Below are 20,329 nucleotides of genomic sequence, written 5' to 3'. Positions count from 1 at the left end.
ACATGAACGTTCAAATTACACACGCTAGGGGCCATGAAACTGACCCAAAACTGGAGGAGGAGACAGGGAATTGTAGGTCTCTGAAAGACTGCAGTTTAGTGAGGGGCCAGGGCCTGGACCCCTAGGTGTGAGGGAGGAAAGGAGGGGCCTGGATTTCTGGGTGTGAACAAGGGGAGCAGAAGCCTGGACTCCGTGAGAGAAGAGGGAGCTGGCTTCCAGATTTCCCCGAGTCTGATGGAGGAGGGAGTTGGGGCGTCAGAGTCAGAAAGAGGAGGGGTGTGGATCTCTTGGTGCTCCAACTGGGGCTTTGCACACTCCTCCCCTCACACCGTTATCTCCCGTCCTGGGCAGGGGAGGAGCCAGCAGTATATTTAGTCTTTGTCCTCGCCCCTTATCTCAGTGTCCTCTGCGAGGCTTGAGCAGCCTAGAGGGGACCCAACCTCTAGAGACCTCCAAGGTCACCGGGGACACCCCTCCAGGACCCTCCAGGAATCTCTGATCCCTTTCTCTGCCTCGGGGGATCAGCATGGCAGACGAGTAAGTGAATCTTGGGGACCTGGGACTGGAGTCCCTAAGGAACGGGGATAGGCGCGATCTGTCTTCAGGGACCATGCCAGGGCGCAGCTTGGTTGGATACTTGGCCTGAGGTGGTAGAATGTGAGGGTGGTTGGATTTCTGGTGGAAATGAGGTAAGGATTTGAGAATCAGACTCCTGGGGTGGAAGCTAGCAGCCCCAACCTCTTGGTCAGGGGGACCACCGTCCTTGATCGCCTCTTCACGGTTTCTCTTCCTTCAGGAGCAGCGATGCGGTGAGCGCCCTGAGCTAAGGAGTGGAGTGGGAAACCCAGAGCGGGCGCTGCAGCGGGCGGGGGAGCCTGCAGCTATAGGTGAGGGTACCCGGAAGGCCAGGGTGGCAGGGTTTGGGTAATGACTGTAGTCTGCTCCACCTCCCCAGCCGGCACCAGCCCCTGTCCGACGCCGCTCCTCTGCCAACTACCGAGCCTATGCCACGGAGCCACACGCCAAGGTGGGACGGGGTCCTAGAGGGCGGGGCCCCGCTGGGCGGGGCTTCAGGGTTGAGACTCCTCAGGGACCCAAGGCCTTGGTAGGGGTGGCAGCACTCTGGTGATGGGTGGAGCCCGATGTGGGGGCGCAGAATTTCGGAAAGGTGCCGGTTAGGCTTGGTGACAGCTGCCTGTGGGCAGAACTCCGCTGCCCACAGCAAGGCTTAGGCGATGCGGTGGGGAGCGGTGAATACATAGGCAGTGTGTAGCTCTAGTCAGAGCCCAAGCTTCCGGTGGACTCAGCTTTCTAGTTGAAGAATGGGTGGCCCAAATGTACGTGTACTCGGGGGAGGGGGGAGGTGGTGCCTTGCAGCCCCGCCCAGTGTCCACTTGGGGACCTCTCGCTGGCTGACCTTTTTCCATGTCACCCTGGCAGAAAAAGTCGAAGATCTCCGCCTCGAGGAAGCTTCAGCTGAAGGTGATGATGTGCTGGGAGGGGCAGGGCCTTGATGGGCGGAGCTTTTCTGGGCGTGGTCTCATTTGGGAGTGTGTCGTTACCCCCCCACACACACACACGCATGCACGCACGCTCACACACACGCCCGCGCAGAAACGAGACAGAGTTTTTGAGTAAAAGACACCAACTTGGATGTTCTGTCTCTCTGGAAGATGGAGGGAAATTTTTCATTCCTATGCTTTTGGGGGACGCTGTTGTCTGCTTCGACCTTTCCGCAGACTCTGATGCTGCAGATTGCAAAGCAGGAGATTGAGCGTGAGGCAGAGGAGCGACGTGGAGAGAAAGGGCGCGTTCTGAGCACTCGCTGCCAGCCTTTGGAGTTGGATGGGCTGGGCTTTGAAGAGCTTCAGGTACCACCAGCTCACAAAGCAGGGATTCCTGCCGAGCCTGGGGCCAAGCCCAGCCTGGGGCCCGTCTCTGGTCTGGCAAACCTCCGGTATCAGGAGCACAAAGCCCAGTCTCCGGTTCTGCTCGGGACCTGAAATCCTTATGCCAAGCAATACAGACAGCCCTACAACATCAAAAACCCAGTGTAGCCAAGCGGTGGTGGCGCACGCCTTTAACCCCAGCACTCGGGAGGCAGAGGCAGGTGGATCTCTGTGAGTTCAATGCCAGCCTGGGCTACAGAGCGAGATCCAGGAAAGGCGCAAAGCTACACAGAGAAACCCTGTCTCGAAAAACCAAAACCAAACCAAAACAACAACAAAAAACCACAGTGTATTGCTCCAACCGTTGCCTGCCAAGTCTCAGGATTCTTGGTCCCTAGCCACATTTCTTTAAGTTTCCTGGAGTCCGGATTCCAGTCTTGCTTCCTTCCAGCCCCGCTTTCCTCAGGCTCAGGAGTCCAGACCTCAGCACGTCTCTCTCAAACTCAGGGATGTAGAGCCCAGGCCTCTTCCTTCAGACCCAGGGATCTAGATCCAAGGCCTCCTCCCTCAGGCCAGGGAACCCCGTCTCCAGCCTCCCTCTCAACACGCATGCATTTCTTCATCAGGACTTATGCCGGCAGCTCCATGCCCGGGTGGACAAAGTGGATGAAGAGAGATACGATGTGGAAGCAAAAGTCACCAAAAACATCACCGAGGTGGGGACCTTGGGGAAGTCTGGGCACCTACATGGTAGACTGAGGTCTCCAGGTCTGTCCCTTCAGGCTGAGGGCTCCGTCTGCTTGTGCTTGATAGAATTAGTGGAGGGGCTACACCTTGGCAAAGGAAGCTGTTTCTGCAGAGACAGCACATGCGAGGCGGAGCCTGGGTGGCATACACAGGTCTGTGGAGAAGGGTGACTCAAGTACGGAGTAGTAGTAAATGAGTCGAGACCTGGGTCAGGCAGTCATGATCTGCACATTGCTGGGCTGAGCTGTGTCAGAAACTTGGACGGAAGGGGCCCGAGGAACATCCGGAAGTCAGAGCTGGAAGAGAGGCGGAAGTTTAGATACTGATGGCAAGGTAGGGGGGATAAGGGGGAAGTGTAGGTTAGAAGAGTCGTGTGCGAAGGAAGCAGAGGTAAGGGGGGCAGTCTCCATGCCCCCATATGGTCACCCCCAGATCGCAGATCTGACCCAGAAGATCTATGACCTGCGTGGCAAGTTCAAGCGGCCCACCCTGCGAAGAGTGAGGATCTCTGCAGACGCCATGATGCAGGCGCTGCTGGGGACCCGGGCCAAGGAGTCCTTGGACCTGAGGGCCCACCTCAAGCAGGTGAAGAAGGAAGACATTGAGAAGGTGAGTGTGGGCGAGGGCGAGGAGAAGGAAGGCAGATGCTTGAGAGGGTCTGAGCAGCCACAACCACAGTAAGGTCCAGACAAAGAGATGTGCTTGGGGTTCTCCTGAGAAGCAACCGGTGAAGGGAACTCAAGACGTCAAAAGGGAAGACAGTGCATTAGGGAGAGAGGAAGTAGCAAAGGGCAGGAAGTACCCGGAGACTGGAGGCGCTCGGGGGAGAATAGGGGTGCCCGGGAGAGAGTAGGGGTGCCCGGGAAAGACTGGAGGCACCCGGGAGAGACTGGAGGCGCCCGGGGGAGACTGGAGGCGCCCAGGAGAGACTGGAGGTGCCCAGGGGAGACTAGAGGTGCCCGGGAGAGACTGGAGGTGCCCAGGGGAGACTAGAGGTGCCCGGGAGAGACTGGAGGTGCCCGGGGGAGACTGGAGGTGCCAGGGAGAGACTGGAGGCGCCAGGGAGAGACTGGAGGTGCCCGGGGGAGACTGGAGGTGCCCGGGGGAGACAGGAGGCGCCTGGGGGAGACTCGAGGTGCCCGGGAGAGACTGAAGGACCACGGGGGAGACTGGAGGTACCCAGGAGAGACTGGAGATGCCCGGGAGAGACTGGAGGTGCCCGGGGGAGACTGGAGGTACCCAGGAGAGACTGGAGGCGCCCGGGGGAGACTGGAGGTGACCGGGAGAGACTGGAGGTGCCTGGGGAAGACTGGAGGCGCCCGGGAGAGACTGGAGGCGCCAGGGAGAGACTGGAGGTGCCCGGGGGAGACTGGAGGTGCCCGGGAGACACTGGAGGCGCCAGGGAGAGACTGGAGGCGCCTGGGGGAGACTGGAGGTGCCCGGGAGAGACTGAAGGACCACGGGGGAGACAAAAAGTGCATAGTGGAGACAGGAAATGCATCGGGGAGACAAGAAGAGTAGACGGGGGGGGGGGACGACTAGAGGTGTATGGGGGAGACAGGAAGTACATGGAGGTGACTAGAGGTGTATGGAGGAGAACTGAGGTGCAAGGAAGTTGGCGAGATTGTCTGAGGAGCCAAGAAGTGCTCTAGAACCAGATTCTTGGACAGGCATTCAGCATAGAGTGGTCTAGCAGGCTCGAAGGCAGAGAGAGGGATATTTAGGGGATAGATACCAGAAAGAGTTCTTACCTTCTGACCTCTCACCTCCAGGAGAACCGGGAGGTGGGAGACTGGCGGAAGAACATCGACGCGCTGAGTGGAATGGAGGGCCGCAAGAAGAAGTTTGAGGGCTGAGCCCGGGGCTCCACCCACCCTTCGTGCTGAGGATGTGCCCGAGGAATAAACCTCTCTAAACTAGAAGTGACTCTGTGTGTGTGTGTGTGTCTGCTCCCCGGGAGTTTAGGCATGAGAAAGGTGGGGGTAATGAAGGTTGGTGTCCCCCCAAAGCCCTATAGGGGTGTGGTGACAGGCATGTTTCTAACATGGGATAGACTCCTCTGCAGAGGGCATAGAACACGCTGAGTCCAAGGAAAGATGGGCTAGTGGACCCCAGAGGTGGCTCTGGGGTGAGGAGCACTGGCTGCTTTCCCGGAGGACCCTGCTTTGATTCCCAACACCCACATAGCAGTTCAAAGTTGTCTGTAATTCTAGTCTCGAGGGATTCTATACCCTCTTCTGGCTTCTGCTCATACAAGTAAACTATCCATACATATAACTTTTTTTTTAATTAAAAATGAATTTTTTTAAAGTTCCAGGAAAGGAAAAATAAAAACATAGATATATTCACAGTGAGGCAGACAGATGATAGAGACACTGTAAAGAGACAGAAGTAGAAAACTCAGCCAGGTATGGCAGTGCATGCCTTTAATCCCAGCATTTGGGAGGCAGAGGCTAGCCTGGTCTACACACTGGGTTCTAGGACAGCCAGAGATACATAGTGAGACCCTGTCTCAAAAAACCAAAACTAACCAACCAACCAAACTAACAAACTCGTGAAAAGCCCCCACAGAAATAGAAAACGAGAGAGAGAGAGAGAGAGAGAGAGAGACTCAGAAGGATGGAGAAAGGCAAAGAAAGGTAGAGTCAATGCAGAAGCAGAGCTTTATGTGACCACACACAGACGTCTCCAGGAACACACCAGGACAAAACCACGGAGAAACTGTTAATCCCAGTGCTGGAGAGGTGAGGGGCTGAGGGTCAGGAGTTCAAGGTATCATTAGTTACATAAATGAGTTTGAGGCTGGCACGGGCGACGTGAGACCTCAAATCTTTCATCACCCACACCCCCCAACAAAACAAAACAACTGCAGAAGTTTACAGCAGTCCAGAGAGAAAAGAGAGAGAGGCAAAGAGAGCCCCAGGAAGGGAAGGCAGATCCCTGAACACCCACATAAACAAACCCACAGACGGAGAGCATGGGAAGCCTGCTTTCCGGTCACTGGATTCCCTAGAGTTCAAGGACATGGCTTGGCTGGGGGGGGGGGGCGGGCTGGAGGATACTAAAAAAGATCTGTGTCAGATGGAGAGGGGAGGGGCTGGGAGGGTGAGGGCTCGCAAGCCTGACACCCCATCCTCTCCCTCCTCCCCACACCTGCTACCCAGCTTTAGCAGCCTGTTGTCACCATGGTGGAATCCTGGTGGCGGACAAAGGGGTGGGGGTGGGGGAGGGGAGACAGTTGGACAGAGACAGAGAGGGGAGAGATGGAGGAATGAAACACACACACACAGAGAGAGAGAGAGAGAGAGAGAGAGAGAGAGAGAGAGAGCATGCAGATGCAAGCCACAGACAGGGGCTATAGGAGAAGTTTGAGAAAAGCCATGCAGAAGTAAAAAAAAAAAAAAAAAAAAAAGCAGGAACCTCGCTTAGACCCCCCCCCTTGCCATTAAACCCCCTTTTCCTGTACTGTTCCCAGTCTTGGGGACTCCAAAGCACAGGATATTGTGTTAGGTGCTCTAAGAGAGCTTGTGGGGTGCCTGACCTAGCCTGGATTCAAGAGCCTTGTCGATGGACTCCGACAGGGATCATGAAGCAGACGGCAGGTGTTGGACCCCTGACCGGGAGCCAGAGGGAGCAGGGCAGGCTCTGAGCATGGGGGGTGGTGTCTGAACAGAGGAGTCCTCGCCCCCTCCTCCAACCTGGGGCGGGGCTGAGCATCCAGCTATAAACCCAGGGGGTGCGTCCTGGTCCTCAGAAGCGTCAGCCGCCCTCTACAGCATCAGTGGACCCAGCCTTAGGTAACCCGGCTCTAAGTTCTTCACACTGACGTCTTTGGGGGAGTGAGCAGACAGGCGTGGGAGCCAGGTGTGAAAACGAGGGCAGGATCTTCTCCTCTTCCTCCTGCTCCTCCTCCCTTCCTCCTCCTCTTTCTCTTCCTCTTCCTCCTCCCCTTCTCCTTCTTTGAGACAGTCTCATTCTGCAGCGTAGGCTGGCCTTGAGTGCGCAACAACCCTTCTGCTTCCTGAGCGTGGAGATTAGAGGCAGCAGCAACCCAGCTAAGCCTGAGCCTTTGGGAGGACTTGGATTGGCTGGGGTGGAGGGGTAGGATTTGTGGGTTACAGATTCTGGGGGTGCTCTTCTTAACATGGTGGAGGAGGCATTTGGAACGCAGAGGCACGTGGATCTCTATGAGTTTGAGTCTAGGCTGGTTTACAAAGAGAGTTCAGGGTTACAAAATAATACCATCTCAAAAAATTGTGGAGGTCTCAGAGGCTGAGGAACCACAGGATCTGTGCTTGAAGGTTGTGTATTAAGGTTTGGGAAATCTCGAGGTATGAGGAACTGAGGAAGGACTTGGGCTTGAGGTCTCAGTGGTACAGGCCAGAAGTCCCAATGCTCAAGAGATTGAGGCAGGAGGATTTTGAGTTCAGGGCCAGCCTGAGAAACAGAGTGACCCTGCTATGGAAAAAAGAAAAAATAAATAAATAAACAGATCTATTAGGAATGGCAGCATCATAATTCGGGGTGCTGTAAATGGGACCTCTGGGTTTGGGTGTCCGGTTTTATTTGAGGATCTTATACCCTGAGGTCTCATACCTGGGGATCAGCCAAGTGCAGGCTGTGATCTGGCACTCTCTGAGGCAGAAGAAATCAGGAGTTCAAGGTCATCCTTGGCTACATAGTGAGTTCAAGGCTAGCTTGTGTTATGTGAGACCCTCTCTCTACCCCCCTCCAACTCCCCCACACCCCCAAGTTTTGGGAGTCTTAGAATGTAAGTGCCCATACATGTACTAGTATGAATTGGGCACCTGATAATCTAGAGACACCGAGATTTCTTGGTCTCACAGAACAAGGGCATAGGACTTGGATCTCAGAAGCTGTGGGAACTGAGCCCTGAAGGTCTCAACCTGGGGACTTTCAGGCGTAGAAGCAGAGTGGGGGGGGGAGTTAAAGTTTTTAGTTTTTAGGGGATCAGGATGGAGCCTTCTTCCCTGAACAGAATGCATGTGGAAGGGAAAAGAGATACACGATGGGAAGAATGCTGGGCAAACGAGGGGGCTGTGGCAGGAGAGGGGCGTGGTGGGGGGGGGAGCCCCGCTTCTTCACTTCCTTATTGGGAAATGTCCTCTGTTTCTCTGTCTGTGACATTCCCCCGAAATAGCACCAGGGGTGGGGCAGCCATTGTCTTCAAATCCTGTCCCTTTTCCAATATCTCCTAATCCCTCCAGGGATCAGGTTCTCGTGAACCTGTCACAGGACAAAAGAAGACAGCTGGGGCGGGCGAGGGGGGCAGGGGAGGCAGGCTTGGCACGGGGCTGGGGCCTGGCCTCCATGAATTGGGATGCTGGATGCTAGCCTTCCCTGCCCTGACCCAGAGGTCCAGACCCAGGAGTCTAGGCACCAGCCCTCTTCCCCGGGGACCTACCCGACTCAGCCTCCCTCCTCTGGTCTGCAGGTCACGCCACAATGTCGGACACGGAAGAACAAGATTACGAGGAGTGAGTGATGACGTCTGGCAGGGTTGGGGGGGGGGGCTTGCCATGTGGAGAGAGCATTCCAGCCCAAGATGCCTAACTGACCCCCCTCTCTCTCCTCTCTCTTGTCCACGTCTCTAGGGAGCAGGCAGAAGGTAAGTAAGGAGAGGGTGGCCTAGGGGGTGGAGGAAGCAGGAAGAAGCCTGCGGTGGGTCCAGCACCATTTTGGCGTAGGGGAGGGGGTGGGATGTTCTGAAGCTGTTCCCAGGAAACCTCGGCGACAGGTGGGCATGCTCCCTGTTGCCTTGACAGCTGGGGCACGGATGCCATCCCGTTTAGCCCACTCTCCAGGACTTGGGCTTAGACCCCAGCGCTGAGGGAGGAGGCTGGGGCCTGGACTCCCAGGTCTGAGGGAGGAGGGCTGGGGCTACCCCATAGGTCTCTGGTACACACTTGCTGCTCCTTATCCCGGATGTAACGTCTTCTTTGTGTGTCCCCACACTCCTTCCAGATGAGGAGGCGGTGGAGGAGGAAGGTGAGGCCTGAATCCCACAGGTCCTAGGAGGCCTTGGGGGTGGGGGTGGGGGTGGGGGTGAGGGAAGGAACAATGTGTTGGGTTGGAGGATCCTGGGTCCATTCTTTAACAGCATCTCGCTTCTCTCCCCATCCCTCTATGCTACTGTGTGGCTGCCCCCTCCCAATGCCCCCCGCTTCTCCTCCTGCCCCTCCCAGCCCCCGAGGAGCCGGAGCCGGTGGCAGAGCGAGGTAACCATAGCTTCTTCGCTTCCTGGGATTGATTCGGGGTGTCTGGGGACCCCGATATCATCAGGTCCGCCATCCACCGTCACCCCATCGGCTCCTGGATAACCTGCCCAGCCCATCACCCTTTAAGCCCCCAGGGCCCTGCGCCCTCTGGTGGCCGTGAAGGGAAATTGCCCTGCGTCTTTTCCCTTCCTTAAAGGGGCTGTTGTACAAGCCTTCATTCCAGTCTTGGAATAAGGCTTACTAGAAAAGTCTGGTGTTGTCGGAGAGGTGCCCCACCTCCTCACCTTTTGGCCCCCCGACCTATATGTTATATCTCTCCACATATACATTCGAAGGTTGGGGCCTGAACTGTTTTTGATCTTATGTTATTTTTTGTTTTGTTTTTGAGACAGGGTCTCACGTAGCCCAGGCTGGATTTGAACTTGCAGCAAACTTCCTGCTCCAGCCTCTCGAGTGCTGGGATTTTACAGTTGTTCACCACCACGCTCAGTTTGTTTATTTATTTAGTTTTTTTTTTTTTTTTTTTTTTTTTTTTTTTTTTTTTTTTTTGAGACACAGTCTCAACCTGTAGCTTAAGCTGGCCTGAAACCGCATATATATCCTAGGTTGGCCTTGCACTCATAGCAGTCCTCCTGCCTCAGCCTCCCAAGTGCTAAGGTTACAGGCATGAGCTCAGAGGAACCTGAACTTTAGAGTACTTGTAAGAGTATGGGGGCGGGGGGGGGGTCTGTGTCCCAAAGGAACGGGGGGACTGGGCACAGAGATCTGGGGTCCCTGAATGAGGAGAAGAGATGGGGTCTGCTCTGTTGCTGGGTAGGATGGGGAAGACAGGATTCAGTCAGGGGTTTGGTCTCTTGGGTTTCCAGAAGTTGGGGTGGGGCACCCCCACACCAGTGCAGAATGTATATCTGATGCGAGTGACCCTCTTCCTCTGTTTTGGCCCCTTTGACCCCCCTTCGCTCTCTTAATGGCCTTGCCCTGGGACTGGACTCTCAGATCCTCCTTGGGTTCCCTCTGAGGGGTGCCAAGCTCTGCACTCGACTCTTGCTAATTCTCTTTTTGTATTCCTCCATTGCCACCAGAAGAAGAGCGCCCCAAACCCAGGTGAGACGCTGCAGGGTGGGCGTGGGTCACAAGACGGTCCTCCCACGCCCTCCCACCCGTAGGACAGGGCGCCTGAAAAGCAGATTGATGAGGGCTTGCAGCAGCCCACCTTAATTCTTACAGCACTGTGAAACAGGTCAGCTATAATAATAAGGTTCTAGAACAGCGTGCAAGGGAGCCCTGGGGCAGCCCGGGCCGATCAAGGAAGATTCCCTGAGGGAGGTGATGTCTGAATTCTGATGGATGGAGACTTTGCTAGCTGGAGAAGTTATTAGGTACATGGTAGGCAAAGAGAGCCAGGTTTTACAGGCAAAATTCATCAGAAATATATCTTTATCTCTATCTCTCTATCTCTCTATCTATCTATCATCTATCATATCTCTCTCTATCTCTCTATCATCTATCTATCTATCTATCTATCTATCTATCTACCTATCATCTATCATATCTCTATCTCTCTATCATATCTATTTATCATATCTCTATATTTCTTTCTATTATCTATCTATCTATCATCTATCTATCTATCTATCTATCTATCTATCTATCTATCTATCTATCTATCTATCTATCATCTATCTATCTTCCAGTCTGGATGCAGAACCAGGTCATTCTGAGAGTACGGCTAAGCCAGGGAGGCCAGTGCAGGCTGTGGAAGCTCACTGAGCTGAGAGTAGCCTGGGGTGGTGATGTTAGGGCCAAGGTTTTGAGACCCTAGGAGAAGGGGACACACCGCAGAGGTTCCAGGTCAAGGGACCACAGCGAGGGGTTAGAGAGCTGCCAGGAAGGGAGGAGGAGGTGAGGGCAGTTTCCGAGGGTTTCCGGGACTGACAACCAATGAACGGTAGAGACACCACCACCTTAGGGAAGTGGATGAACCCTGCCAAGGCATGGAGCATGGTGCAGGAGATGTCTGTTAACCTGCGTCTTGGGAAAGAGTGTGAGCTGGGCACAGTGTCGCTGCACCCTCACGCTGCACCCTCATGCTGCACACTGCACCCTCACACTGCACCCTCACACTGCGCCCTCATGCTGCACACTGCACCCTCACGTTGCACCCTCACTCTGCACCCTCACACGCACCCTCACGCTGCACCCTCACACTGCACCCTCACGTGCACCCTCACACTGCACCCTCACGCTGCACCCTCACGCTGCACCCTCACACTGTACCCTCACTCTGCACACTCACTTTGCACCCTCACACTGCACCCTCACACTGCACCCTCACACTGCACCCTCACGAGCACCCTCACACTGCACCCTCACACTGCACCCTCACACTGCACACTCACTTTGCACCCTCATGCTGCACACTGCACCCTCACGCTGCACCCTCACACTGCACCCTCACTCTGCACCCTCACGATGCACCCTGCACCCTCATACGCACCCTGCACCCTCACACTGCACCCTCACGATGCACACTGCACCCTCATACGCACCCTGCACCCTCACACTGCACCCTCACACTGCACCCTCACGATGCACCCTCACGATGCACCCTCACGATGCACCCTCACACGCACTCTCACACTGCACCCTCACACTGCACACTGCACCCTCACGATGCACCCTCACTCTGCACCCTCACACTGCACCCTCACGATGCACCCTCACTCTGCACCCTCACACTGCACCCTCACGCTGCACCCTCACACTGCACCCTCACGCTGCACCCTCAGTACACTGGCCTTGGAAATTCCAACCTCAACATCTGTGGGGTTTGTCACTCTCAAATCGCAGCTATTAAAAGAAACTGTCGGTGTCCTGAACATGGTGTCCTGAACATGCCGAAGCTTTTCTCGTTACAGCTGTGCACGCCTGCTGTTAAACAGCCAATCGCAGGGCATTAACACAGCTGGGGTGGCCCTAAGTTACTTAGAGAAGGCAAATCTTGCAAGTTTATGGAACTTAGTATGCATGAGCCCTGGGCTCCATCCTTACCCTTGAAATACAGCTTTAGAGGCTGGAGAGATGGCCCAGTGGTGAAGAGCACTGGCTGCTCTTCCAGAGGACCTGGGTTCAGTTCCCAGCATGCACGTGGTGGCTCACAAACACCTGTAACTCCAGTTCCAGGGGATCTGATGCTTTCTTCTGGCCTCTCTGGGCACTGGGCCACACACATGCTGCACAGACATACAATTAAAGAAAAACATTTTAAAAGACAACCAAGTGTCTAGGAGCATGTATAAAAATTATATGAAAACAGTACATTTTAAGCTTTAAAATTTTTTTATTATTTATTTTGTGTGTGAGTGTGTGAGGACAAAGGCATGTGTGGAGTTCAGAGGATGACTTACAGGGCTCAGTTCTCTCTTTCCACCATGTCGGTCCCAGGGAATGGAACTCAGATCATCAGGTTTGGCCCTTGGGCCTTTGATTGCTGAGCTATCCCAGCCTCCCCTTTGAAAAAAATTATTTATTTTTATTTTGTGCACATCGGTGTTTTGCCTGCGTATATGTTTGTGTGAGGGCATCGGATCCCCTGGAAATGGAGTTACAGACAGTTGCGAGCTGCCACGTGGTTGCTGGGAAATGAACCTGGGTCCATTTGGAAGAGTGGCTAGTGCTCTTAACCACTGAGCCATCTCTCCAGGCCTCCTTGCCACACACACACACACACACACACACACACACACACACACACACACACACACTTTTCCCCCTCTGAGACAGGGTTTCTCTGTGTAGCTTTGCGCCTTTCCTGGAACTCACTCTGTAGCCAGGCTCTCGAACTCACAGAGATCCGCCTAGCTCTGCCTCCTGAGTGCTGGGATTAAAGGCGTGCGCCACCACCGCCTGGTTCCCCACCCCCTTTTTAATGCAGAGGATTCGGCCTATGGCCTTATATGCTCCATCTTGAGCCACATTCACAGCCCTCACCGGGGGATTCCAGGCAGGAGAATCCTCCTGAGTCACAGCCTCAGTCCTGGTTGTACTTTTTAGTTTGAGGCCGGGTCTCACAAGTTTCCAGGGCTGGCCTTAGTTTCCCTCTAGACCAGGCAACTTGCCTCTGACTCCCAAGTAGATCGGATGACCAGGTTGTGTCATCCTGCCCATGTTCACAAGTATGTCAAAACAGGTAAAACAACAACAGTCTTACACGTTTTATTAAACCCAACCTGCTCAAACTGCATTTCTCTGACTGTGGTCTCCACACGGACTCGGGGACAGCTGCCACTTTGGACAGCATGTGGTGAGGTGGGTGAGGGAGGCCGGCCTGCTGATGGTCTCTATCCACTTCTGTCCACACAGCCGTCCCGTGGTGCCTCCTTTGATCCCCCCAAAGATTCCAGAGGGCGAGCGCGTGGACTTTGATGTAAGCGACAGGTGTCCCACTCCAGACGTACCCGCTGGTTCCTCGGCGCCTTGAGCCCATTCTGATAGGTGCCCCTCTTGGCTCCCTTCTTGAAATGCCTGGATTTACCCTGTTGTCAGCAAGGAATGCTTTGCTGACATCTGCCGGAAGCCGTCCCAGCTGGCTGTCAATCATCACCTGGGGCTGGGAGGGGCGGCTCTTGGGGCCTGGTCCCGCGGCCTCACGGGCTCCCTCTGCAGGACATCCACCGGAAGCGCATGGAAAAAGACTTACTGGAGCTGCAGACTCTGATTGACGTGCATTTCGAGCAGCGGAAAAAGGAGGAGGAGGAACTCATTGCGCTGAAAGATCGCATCGTGAGTGGGGGAGGCCGGGTCCTTCAGTCCCTCCTCTTCCCTTCCTCCGTGAAGTGCTTTGGGGTCTCTGGCAGAAATAATAGGGACCCCGGGTGGTTGCACTCCAGTGTGTATTTCTGCCAGGCGTGCACTTAGGAGACCACGAGTTTGAGACCAGCCTGGGCTATATGAGACTATCTCAGAAAAGGAAATAAAAGAAACCACACTTATTTCTCTTGCTGCCTACTGGTGGAGGGAGGGATAATTTGGGGGAGAGGCTAGCCTCCGATCCCCCTCCCCCTCCCCCTCCCTTTCACCCCCAGGAGAGGCGTCGCGCAGAGAGAGCTGAGCAGCAGCGATTCAGAACCGAAAAGGAGCGAGAGCGGCAGGCCAAGCTGGCGGTAGGCGTCTGTCTCTTCGCTAGATAAGAATACTTCCTTTCCCGCTTTTGGTATTCTCTGTGGTTCTCACAAAGTCCCTGTAACGTATAGCATGAGGGCTTTTCTAATGAAAGGCTGAACTGCGTATAAATTTAAAAGTCTACTGCTGGTTCGGCTTCAGGCACGGCTGGATCAAGAGACTCCAGCCATAGCACAGAGACTGAGCTTTGCTGGGTGTGTGGGGTCAGACCTATGATCCCAGCATTGGAGAAGCCGAGGCAAGAGGATTTCTGTGAATCTGAGGCTCTCACTGAACTATCTATCACGTTAAGGAGTGGGTCCCTCGGTGGTCCCATCTGCGCTGGTTATGGAGCTGAGCCATCGACGACCCAGGCTAGCGTCGTCTTCCTCCCTCAGGTCTGCAGGGTCACATGGAGGGAACCCCTCTGTTTTCACAGGAAGAGAAGATGCGGAAGGAGGAGGAGGAAGCCAAGAAGCGGGCAGAGGATGATGCCAAGAAGAAGAAGGTCCTGTCCAACATGGGGGCTCATTTTGGGGGCTACCTGGTCAAGGTGAGTCTAGCCTGGGGAAGCCTGGGGTCTGCGTCTACAAGGAGGAGGAGGAGGGAAGGGAAGCTTCAGCGTGCTGGTTCTGAGGAGCAGGACTGAGCCTGTTCAGGGGTAGCGGTCACTTTAGATAACACGTGGCCATCTGCTGAATGTCTCTATCCCCTTCCGTTCACAAAGCCTTCTGGTAGTGCCTGGGTGTAAGGGAAGAAGAGTGGCCTGTACTCCCGTGTCTGATGGAGGAGGGGCTGGAGCCTGGGCCCTTGCTTGGGTGTGGGGGAGGAGGGGCTGGAGCCTGGGCCCTTGGGTCTGGGGGAGGAGGGCTGGAGCCTGGGCCCTTGCTTGGGTCTGGGGGAGGAGGGCTGGAGCCTGGGCCCTAGCTTGGGTCTGGGGGAGGAGGGGCTGGAGCCTGGGCCCTTGGGTCTGGGGGAGGAGGGCTGGAGCCTGGGCCCTTGGGTCTGGGGGAGGAGGGGCTGGAGCCTGGGCCCTTGGGTCTGGGGGAGGAGGGGCTGGAGCCTGGGCCCTTGGGTCTGGGGGAGGAGGGGCTGGAGCCTGGGCCCTTGGGTCTGGGGGAGGAGGGGCTGGAGCCTGGGTTCTTGGGTCTGGGGGAGAAAGGCTGAAGCCTGGGCCCCTTGCATCTGGTGGAGGCACTGACCATGATCAAAGGACCCTGAGTGGATTTAGCCTCCAGGTTCCATCGTTGGCTTGGGTTTCCTCCCGCTCCAGGCAGAACAGAAACGTGGGAAGCGGCAGACTGGCCGCGAGATGAAGCTCAGGATCCTGTCCGAGAGGAAAAAGCCCCTGAACATCGATTACATGGGGGAGGACCAGCTCCGGTACGTGCTTGTTTGTGGCTCTCCTAAGGTTCCCACGGGTGGCGTTCCTTTTCTGGGCCACTGTTGCTTTCTCTGTTCAAAGGGTCACCCAGACGCAAGCTGTTCTGTGACTGGCATGGCCTGTAGAGTCCGGCGGTCATAGTGCCCCTCCCTCACTGAGGTGGAATCCTAGCGTTCAGGAGGTGGAGGCAGGAGGATCAGCAACACACCTTTACATAGTTAAAGTAGTAATCCACAACATAAACAAATATAACACATCTTTACCTAGTTAAAGTAACACTCCACAACATACCAGCTATACCAAACCCAAAGAGACTTGCTGTGTGGCTTGGGGTAGGTGTCTCAACCCCTCTGGGTCCAGAACACGACATCCCAGTCCTTCTTGTCCTGCCAGGGAGAAGGCCCAGGAGCTGTCAGAATGGATCCACCAGCTGGAGTCCGAGAAATTTGACCTGATGGAGAAGTTGAAACAACAGAAATACGAGGTGGGACCTGCCTCTCTTGGGGTCCGGGCTCGCTGACAGGGGTGGCCACAGGGCTTCTGCTGGGCGTCCATGTCCTAGCCTGGCTTCCTTCTCCACAGATCAACGTGCTGTACAACCGCATCAGCCACGCCCAGAAATTGTAAGCGCCGCCCCCAGCCTCCGCCTAAGGCCTGCCCTGCTCCCTCCCTCCACCTCCCTTCCTCCTTCCCTCCCCCCTTCCCCTCCCCTCCCCCTCTCCCTCCCTCCCTCCTTCCCTCCTCCCTTCCCCCTCCCTCCATGGCTTCTGCACACCACCACCCTTTTGGCATCTTATTTATGTCTTTGTTCCTGGCTCCCCCAGACATCCTTTCTGTATCTGCCCTCGTGGGTTTATTCACTTGCTTGTTTGATTTATTTATTATTTCGAGACAGGGCCTTAGTAGCTTAGGCTGGCCTGGAACTCACTATGTAGCCCAGGCTTTCTCTGAACCTGTAGCCGATCCTCTTGCCTCAAGTCAGTGGTATGTGGGAATGATGGACATGACTCACCATTCCTGGGTTTTGTTGTTGTTGTTGGTCTGTCTACTTATTTTTAAGGCAAGGTTTCACGTAGCCCAGTCTCACTAGGTCGCTGAGGCTGGCCTTGAACTCCTGATCCTCTGGCTTCAGCCTCCTGAGTGCTGGGATTATTGGCCTGCACCCCAATGACCCTGATGAGTTGGATTTCTCCTTCTATCTTGTGGGCCCCAGAGATGAAACCCAGGTCCTAGGCTTGGCTGCCAGCACCTTGACCTGCTGAGCCATCTCAGTGGCCCCTCCCTCCCTCCCTCCCTCCCTCCCCCTTTCCCCTTCCTTCCTCCCTTCCTTCCTTCCTTCCTTCCTTCCTTCCTTCCTTCCTTCCTTCCTTCCTTTCCTCCTCCACCTCCTCCTCCTCCTCCTGTCTCTCCACTTCCTGCCCCCTTTCCTTATCTCTATTTCTTGTTATTAAGACAAGGTCTCCGGTAAGCCAGAAAGACCTTGACCTCCATTCACAGTTGAGGCTGTCCTTGAACCCCTGACACTTGCCTGCCTCCACTTCCCAAGTACAGGGATTACAGAACCGTCGTACCTGGATTTTTATTTAAGTCAGGTTCTTGCTATACAACCCAGGTTGTCCTCAGTCTCTTTGTGGTCCTCCCTCTTCATCCTCTTCAGCACAGAGGGCGCTGCTGTGGTCCTCCAGGTCCAGGCTTCTCGCTGCCTTCTGCTCTGCCTCGGTCTTTTTCTAGCCTTTTCTGGACGGTTCCAGCCTCACTGAGCCCTGTTGCCCACCTTCAGCTCACCCTTCCTTCACCCTCAAGCTCCTTACTGACAAATTTACACTAGTTCTCTGGACTAACCCAAGGAAGTCAACTCCCACATGGCCACCAACCACCAACTGGGCATTACCTGAAAGAGATGCCCTCAGTGGGGGTGTGGCTCAGTGGTGGAGCCCCTGCCTAGAATCCCCCAGTGAGGGGCTGGGGTGTGGCTCAGTGGTAGAGCCCCTGCCTAGAGTCCCCCAGTGAGGGGCTGGGGTGTGGCTCAGTGGTAGAGCCCCTGCCTGGAGTCCCCCAGTGAAGGGGCTGGGGTGTGGCTCAGTGGTAGAGCCCCTGCCTAGAATCCCCCAGTGAGGGGCTGGGGGTGTGGCTCAGTGGTAGAGCCCCTGCCTAGAATCCCCCAGTGAGGGGCTGGGCTGTGGCTCACTGTAGAGTGCTTACTTAGCATGTGTGAGGCCCTGACTCCATGCCCAGGACTGGAAAAAGAGAAACAGCCCTGGTGGCCTCCATTCTTTTCCTCTGGATGGGGGTGGGTATTTAGTGGACTTCCTTCATTTTAAAGACGCTGTGTTAAGCTCATCTGGGAGGGAGGCTCAGAGCCTCTTCCTGACACCACCTTCTTCTCCCGCAGCCGAAAGGGGGCTGGGAAGGGTCGAGTTGGAGGCCGCTGGAAGTGAGACTACCAGGACATCCCCCGCCGCATGGAGCCCGGGAGCCGCTGGAGTGTGTCCTGCCTGTCGCTCAAAATAAAGGCTCTCCCGACATCCGCTTGAGTCCTTCTGTGTTGTCATTATGCGTGGCTGGCTGTGGGTTGGCTGACATCCCCATGTTGCCTGGGAGAGTCATCAACTGTCGATAACGAGATTTCAAATCCATGGCTGGGAGTGGAGCTTTGTACAGCACTCTTGAGACCCCTAGTTAAATCTCCAGTGCTGCTTAAACTGGACGATGAATGCCTTGTAATCCTAGCATCTGGGAGGCGGAGACAGGAGGGTCAGGATTTCAAGGTCATCCTTGGCTGCATAGTGAGTTCAAGACCATCCTGGGCACCATGAGACCTTGTCTCAAAAAATAATGACAACAAACAGTTATGCCAGAAGAAGACAGGGAATGAGAAGCGAGTGACAGGTAGAAGGCTGATATATGAATAGATCTATAAGATGTGATTCTAAGGCCCAGGGCATAGCTCAGGAGGTAAAGGTGTGTCCTGCCAAGCCTTGTGACCTGGGTTGGATTGGATCTCCAAGACTCATGTGGTGGAAAGAGAGACACGACAGATACAGAACTCCTGCAGGTTCTCCTCTGACCTCCGCGTGTTGGCATACATGAGTATACATGTACAAAGGAATATAATAATTTTTTAAAAAAGAGATGTGATCCTGGAGCTGGAGAGATGCTTCAACGGGTTAAGAGTTCTTGCTGCTCTTTCAGAGGACCCAAATTCCGTTCCCAGAGCCCGTAACTCCACCTACAGGAGATCCCATGCCCTCTAGTGGTGCACTTGTGTACCTGCACCAGCGTGTAGAACATACATAAATGCATAGTGGATCTTTTAAAAACGTAGTTGTGATTTTAGGGGTTGGGCTTGAATCTTCTCCAGTGGCTGGACCCCATTGGAAGAGTGACTTTCTTTCTGCTCCTTAGTTGGCAGTGCTGTTTGAGAGAACACAAGCTTTTAGGAGACTAATAATCTCAGAAACACACTTCCCATTGACCTAATGTCAGTGTAATGATAGTAACAGACAGACAACCATAGGTGTCCCTGAAAAATTAATTTATAAATTAATTGCCTCTTGAATTTAAACTGTTTGTACAAGGTAATTAACTCTCCTAAGGATAGTTTAAAATAACACACCTGAAGGCCAGGTGTGTGTAGGGGCATGCATAGAATCCCAGAATTTGAGAGATGAGACAGAAGAAGGCTATATATTAAGATCTTGACTCAAAAACCAAACCTCAACAAGAACAACAACTAGACCCAAACTATCTAATAATAGTCTTACCTCTGTCTATGCATTCTTGTGACCTTATTTTGTGGATAGTTTTATAAACATCTATTTAGTGTGTGCATTGGTAGGATGTGCATGTATGCCGTGGTCAGGGGCTGGAAATCAGAAGATGGTTTTTGGAGTCAATGATCTCCTTCCTTGTGGATCCCAGGGATTGAAATATCTGATTTCTTGCCTTGGGGGAAGAATGGTGTGTGTGTGTGTGTGTGTGTGTGTGTGTGTGTGTGTGTGTGTGTGTGTGTGTATGGTGTGGTTCAGGCATCTCACATCTCAAAAATCACAGGATTATCCTTTTGGATTTATGGCCATTATTCCCCAGGGCTTGCAAGGGTTTGTCATTTATTTCTCTTTCACAAATCCAAGGGTTTCAGAGAGGATGGGGCTGCTCTAATGCCCCTTAGGAAAACGTTTGTTTTCTCTATACAAATTTGACAGCAGTCTGTTCAACTTTGGTAGGTCTGCGTTCCTGTCTCAAAGTGTTTCTATCCTTCTCAGACTGGATTTTGGAGGAAAATACTTGAAAGATCAAGATGTTCTTATCTGCTGGGTTTATTATAAAACTTCCTAACCTAGTGGAGCATCAAATTTTGTACTACAAATCCTAGCATACCAGGAGAGCATGATACATTTTGAATACCATCTCCTCGTGTCCTGTGCAGTTCCAGGTGGGCTAAGGAAACATGTGTGGTCATTTTGGATTCCGCTCTTTGGGAGCCTTCTTCCTGGTGTGCTCAAGCGATTACCATTTAGAAACTTTTCTTTTGATCTGGATACTGACTTTCCTGTGCACCTTGGGTCCTGAGGTACCTTGGGTTCTGAGGCACATTTGGAAGCCCGGGGCTGAACCCTTTAGGAGGCGTGACCCTGAGACTACATTTCCCAGCTTGCCCCATGTTATCTGATTCCCTTGAACTTCGCACGGGAACCTTATTCCAGAGTGTTAAGGGTGGTTACTCAGATGAGTTTGGCGGCGACTGTCTTTAATCTGGTTTGAGGACTCAATTTCCCGTGGGCCCTTGTGGTATTTCCCATGCCTTAGGGAGCCCATTCATTCATTCGAAAGCATTTTTCATTGCCTACTCTCCGGCTCAGTTCTAGTCGTCAAGACTAAAGCGTGCTCCAAGAAGACAAAACCTCGTC

General features: G+C 54.0%; 2 protein-coding genes across 8 annotated transcripts; both read left to right on the top strand.

Moving 5' to 3' along the window:
* The first annotated feature begins 393 nt into the window (after positions 1 to 393).
* Tnni3 (troponin I3, cardiac type) lies at positions 394 to 4,558 on the top strand. Of its 2 annotated transcripts, XM_006995858.4 has the most exons (8): positions 394 to 537; positions 797 to 809; positions 956 to 1,027; positions 1,441 to 1,482; positions 1,740 to 1,871; positions 2,516 to 2,605; positions 3,069 to 3,245; positions 4,409 to 4,558. In XM_006995858.4, the coding sequence occupies exons 1-8, from the start codon at positions 527 to 529 to the stop codon at positions 4,490 to 4,492; spliced, it is 621 nt and encodes a 206-aa protein (XP_006995920.1). In that variant the 5' UTR covers positions 394 to 526; the 3' UTR covers positions 4,493 to 4,558. The 2 variants fall into 2 exon arrangements, with proteins under 2 accessions (XP_006995920.1, XP_076425687.1); XM_076569572.1 differs by lacking the exons at positions 394 to 537; positions 797 to 809; positions 956 to 1,027; positions 1,441 to 1,482; positions 1,740 to 1,871 and adding an exon at positions 2,115 to 2,413 and having other exon boundaries at positions 2,449 to 2,605.
* Positions 4,559 to 6,279: 1,721 nt separating this feature from the next.
* On the top strand, positions 6,280 to 17,946 carry Tnnt1 (troponin T1, slow skeletal type). Of its 6 annotated transcripts, none has more exons than XM_076569554.1 (14): positions 6,280 to 6,433; positions 8,092 to 8,134; positions 8,252 to 8,265; positions 8,622 to 8,645; positions 8,843 to 8,875; positions 9,961 to 9,979; positions 13,238 to 13,301; positions 13,541 to 13,657; positions 13,960 to 14,037; positions 14,475 to 14,588; positions 15,309 to 15,418; positions 15,813 to 15,903; positions 16,002 to 16,042; positions 17,812 to 17,946. In XM_076569554.1, exons 2-14 carry the CDS (start codon positions 8,103 to 8,105, stop codon positions 17,855 to 17,857), a joined length of 783 nt encoding a protein of 260 aa, XP_076425669.1. In that variant the 5' UTR covers positions 6,280 to 6,433; positions 8,092 to 8,102; the 3' UTR covers positions 17,858 to 17,946. The 6 variants fall into 6 exon arrangements, with proteins under 6 accessions (XP_076425669.1, XP_076425654.1, XP_076425675.1 ...); XM_076569539.1 differs by having other exon boundaries at positions 9,958 to 9,979; XM_076569545.1 differs by having other exon boundaries at positions 6,385 to 6,500; positions 9,958 to 9,979.
* Positions 17,947 to 20,329: the final 2,383 nt, after the last annotated feature.

Source organism: Peromyscus maniculatus, chromosome 1, assembly GCF_049852395.1.
Source record: "Peromyscus maniculatus bairdii isolate BWxNUB_F1_BW_parent chromosome 1, HU_Pman_BW_mat_3.1, whole genome shotgun sequence".
NCBI lineage: Eukaryota > Metazoa > Chordata > Mammalia > Rodentia > Cricetidae > Peromyscus > Peromyscus maniculatus.
The sequence above is the reverse complement of the archived record's forward strand: the minus strand, read 5'-3'. Positions and strand labels throughout refer to the sequence as shown.

Excerpts from the sequence above, each read along its gene's own strand:
- Tnni3 (XM_076569572.1), top strand. The coding sequence starts at position 2,130 with ATGCCAGCCTGGGCTACAGAGCGAGATCCAGGAAAGGCGCAAAGCTAC. Across the intron at positions 2,606-3,068 it reads TCACCAAAAACATCACCGAG|ATCGCAGATCTGACCCAGAA; the intron begins GTGGGGACCTTG and ends GGTCACCCCCAG. Across the intron at positions 3,246-4,408 it reads AGAAGGAAGACATTGAGAAG|GAGAACCGGGAGGTGGGAGA; the intron begins GTGAGTGTGGGC and ends TCTCACCTCCAG.
- Tnnt1 (XM_076569539.1), top strand. The coding sequence starts at position 8,103 with ATGTCGGACACGGAAGAACAAGATTACGAGGA. Across the intron at positions 13,302-13,540 it reads GCGAGCGCGTGGACTTTGAT|GACATCCACCGGAAGCGCAT; the intron begins GTAAGCGACAGG and ends CTCCCTCTGCAG. Across the intron at positions 14,038-14,474 it reads AGCGGCAGGCCAAGCTGGCG|GAAGAGAAGATGCGGAAGGA; the intron begins GTAGGCGTCTGT and ends CTGTTTTCACAG.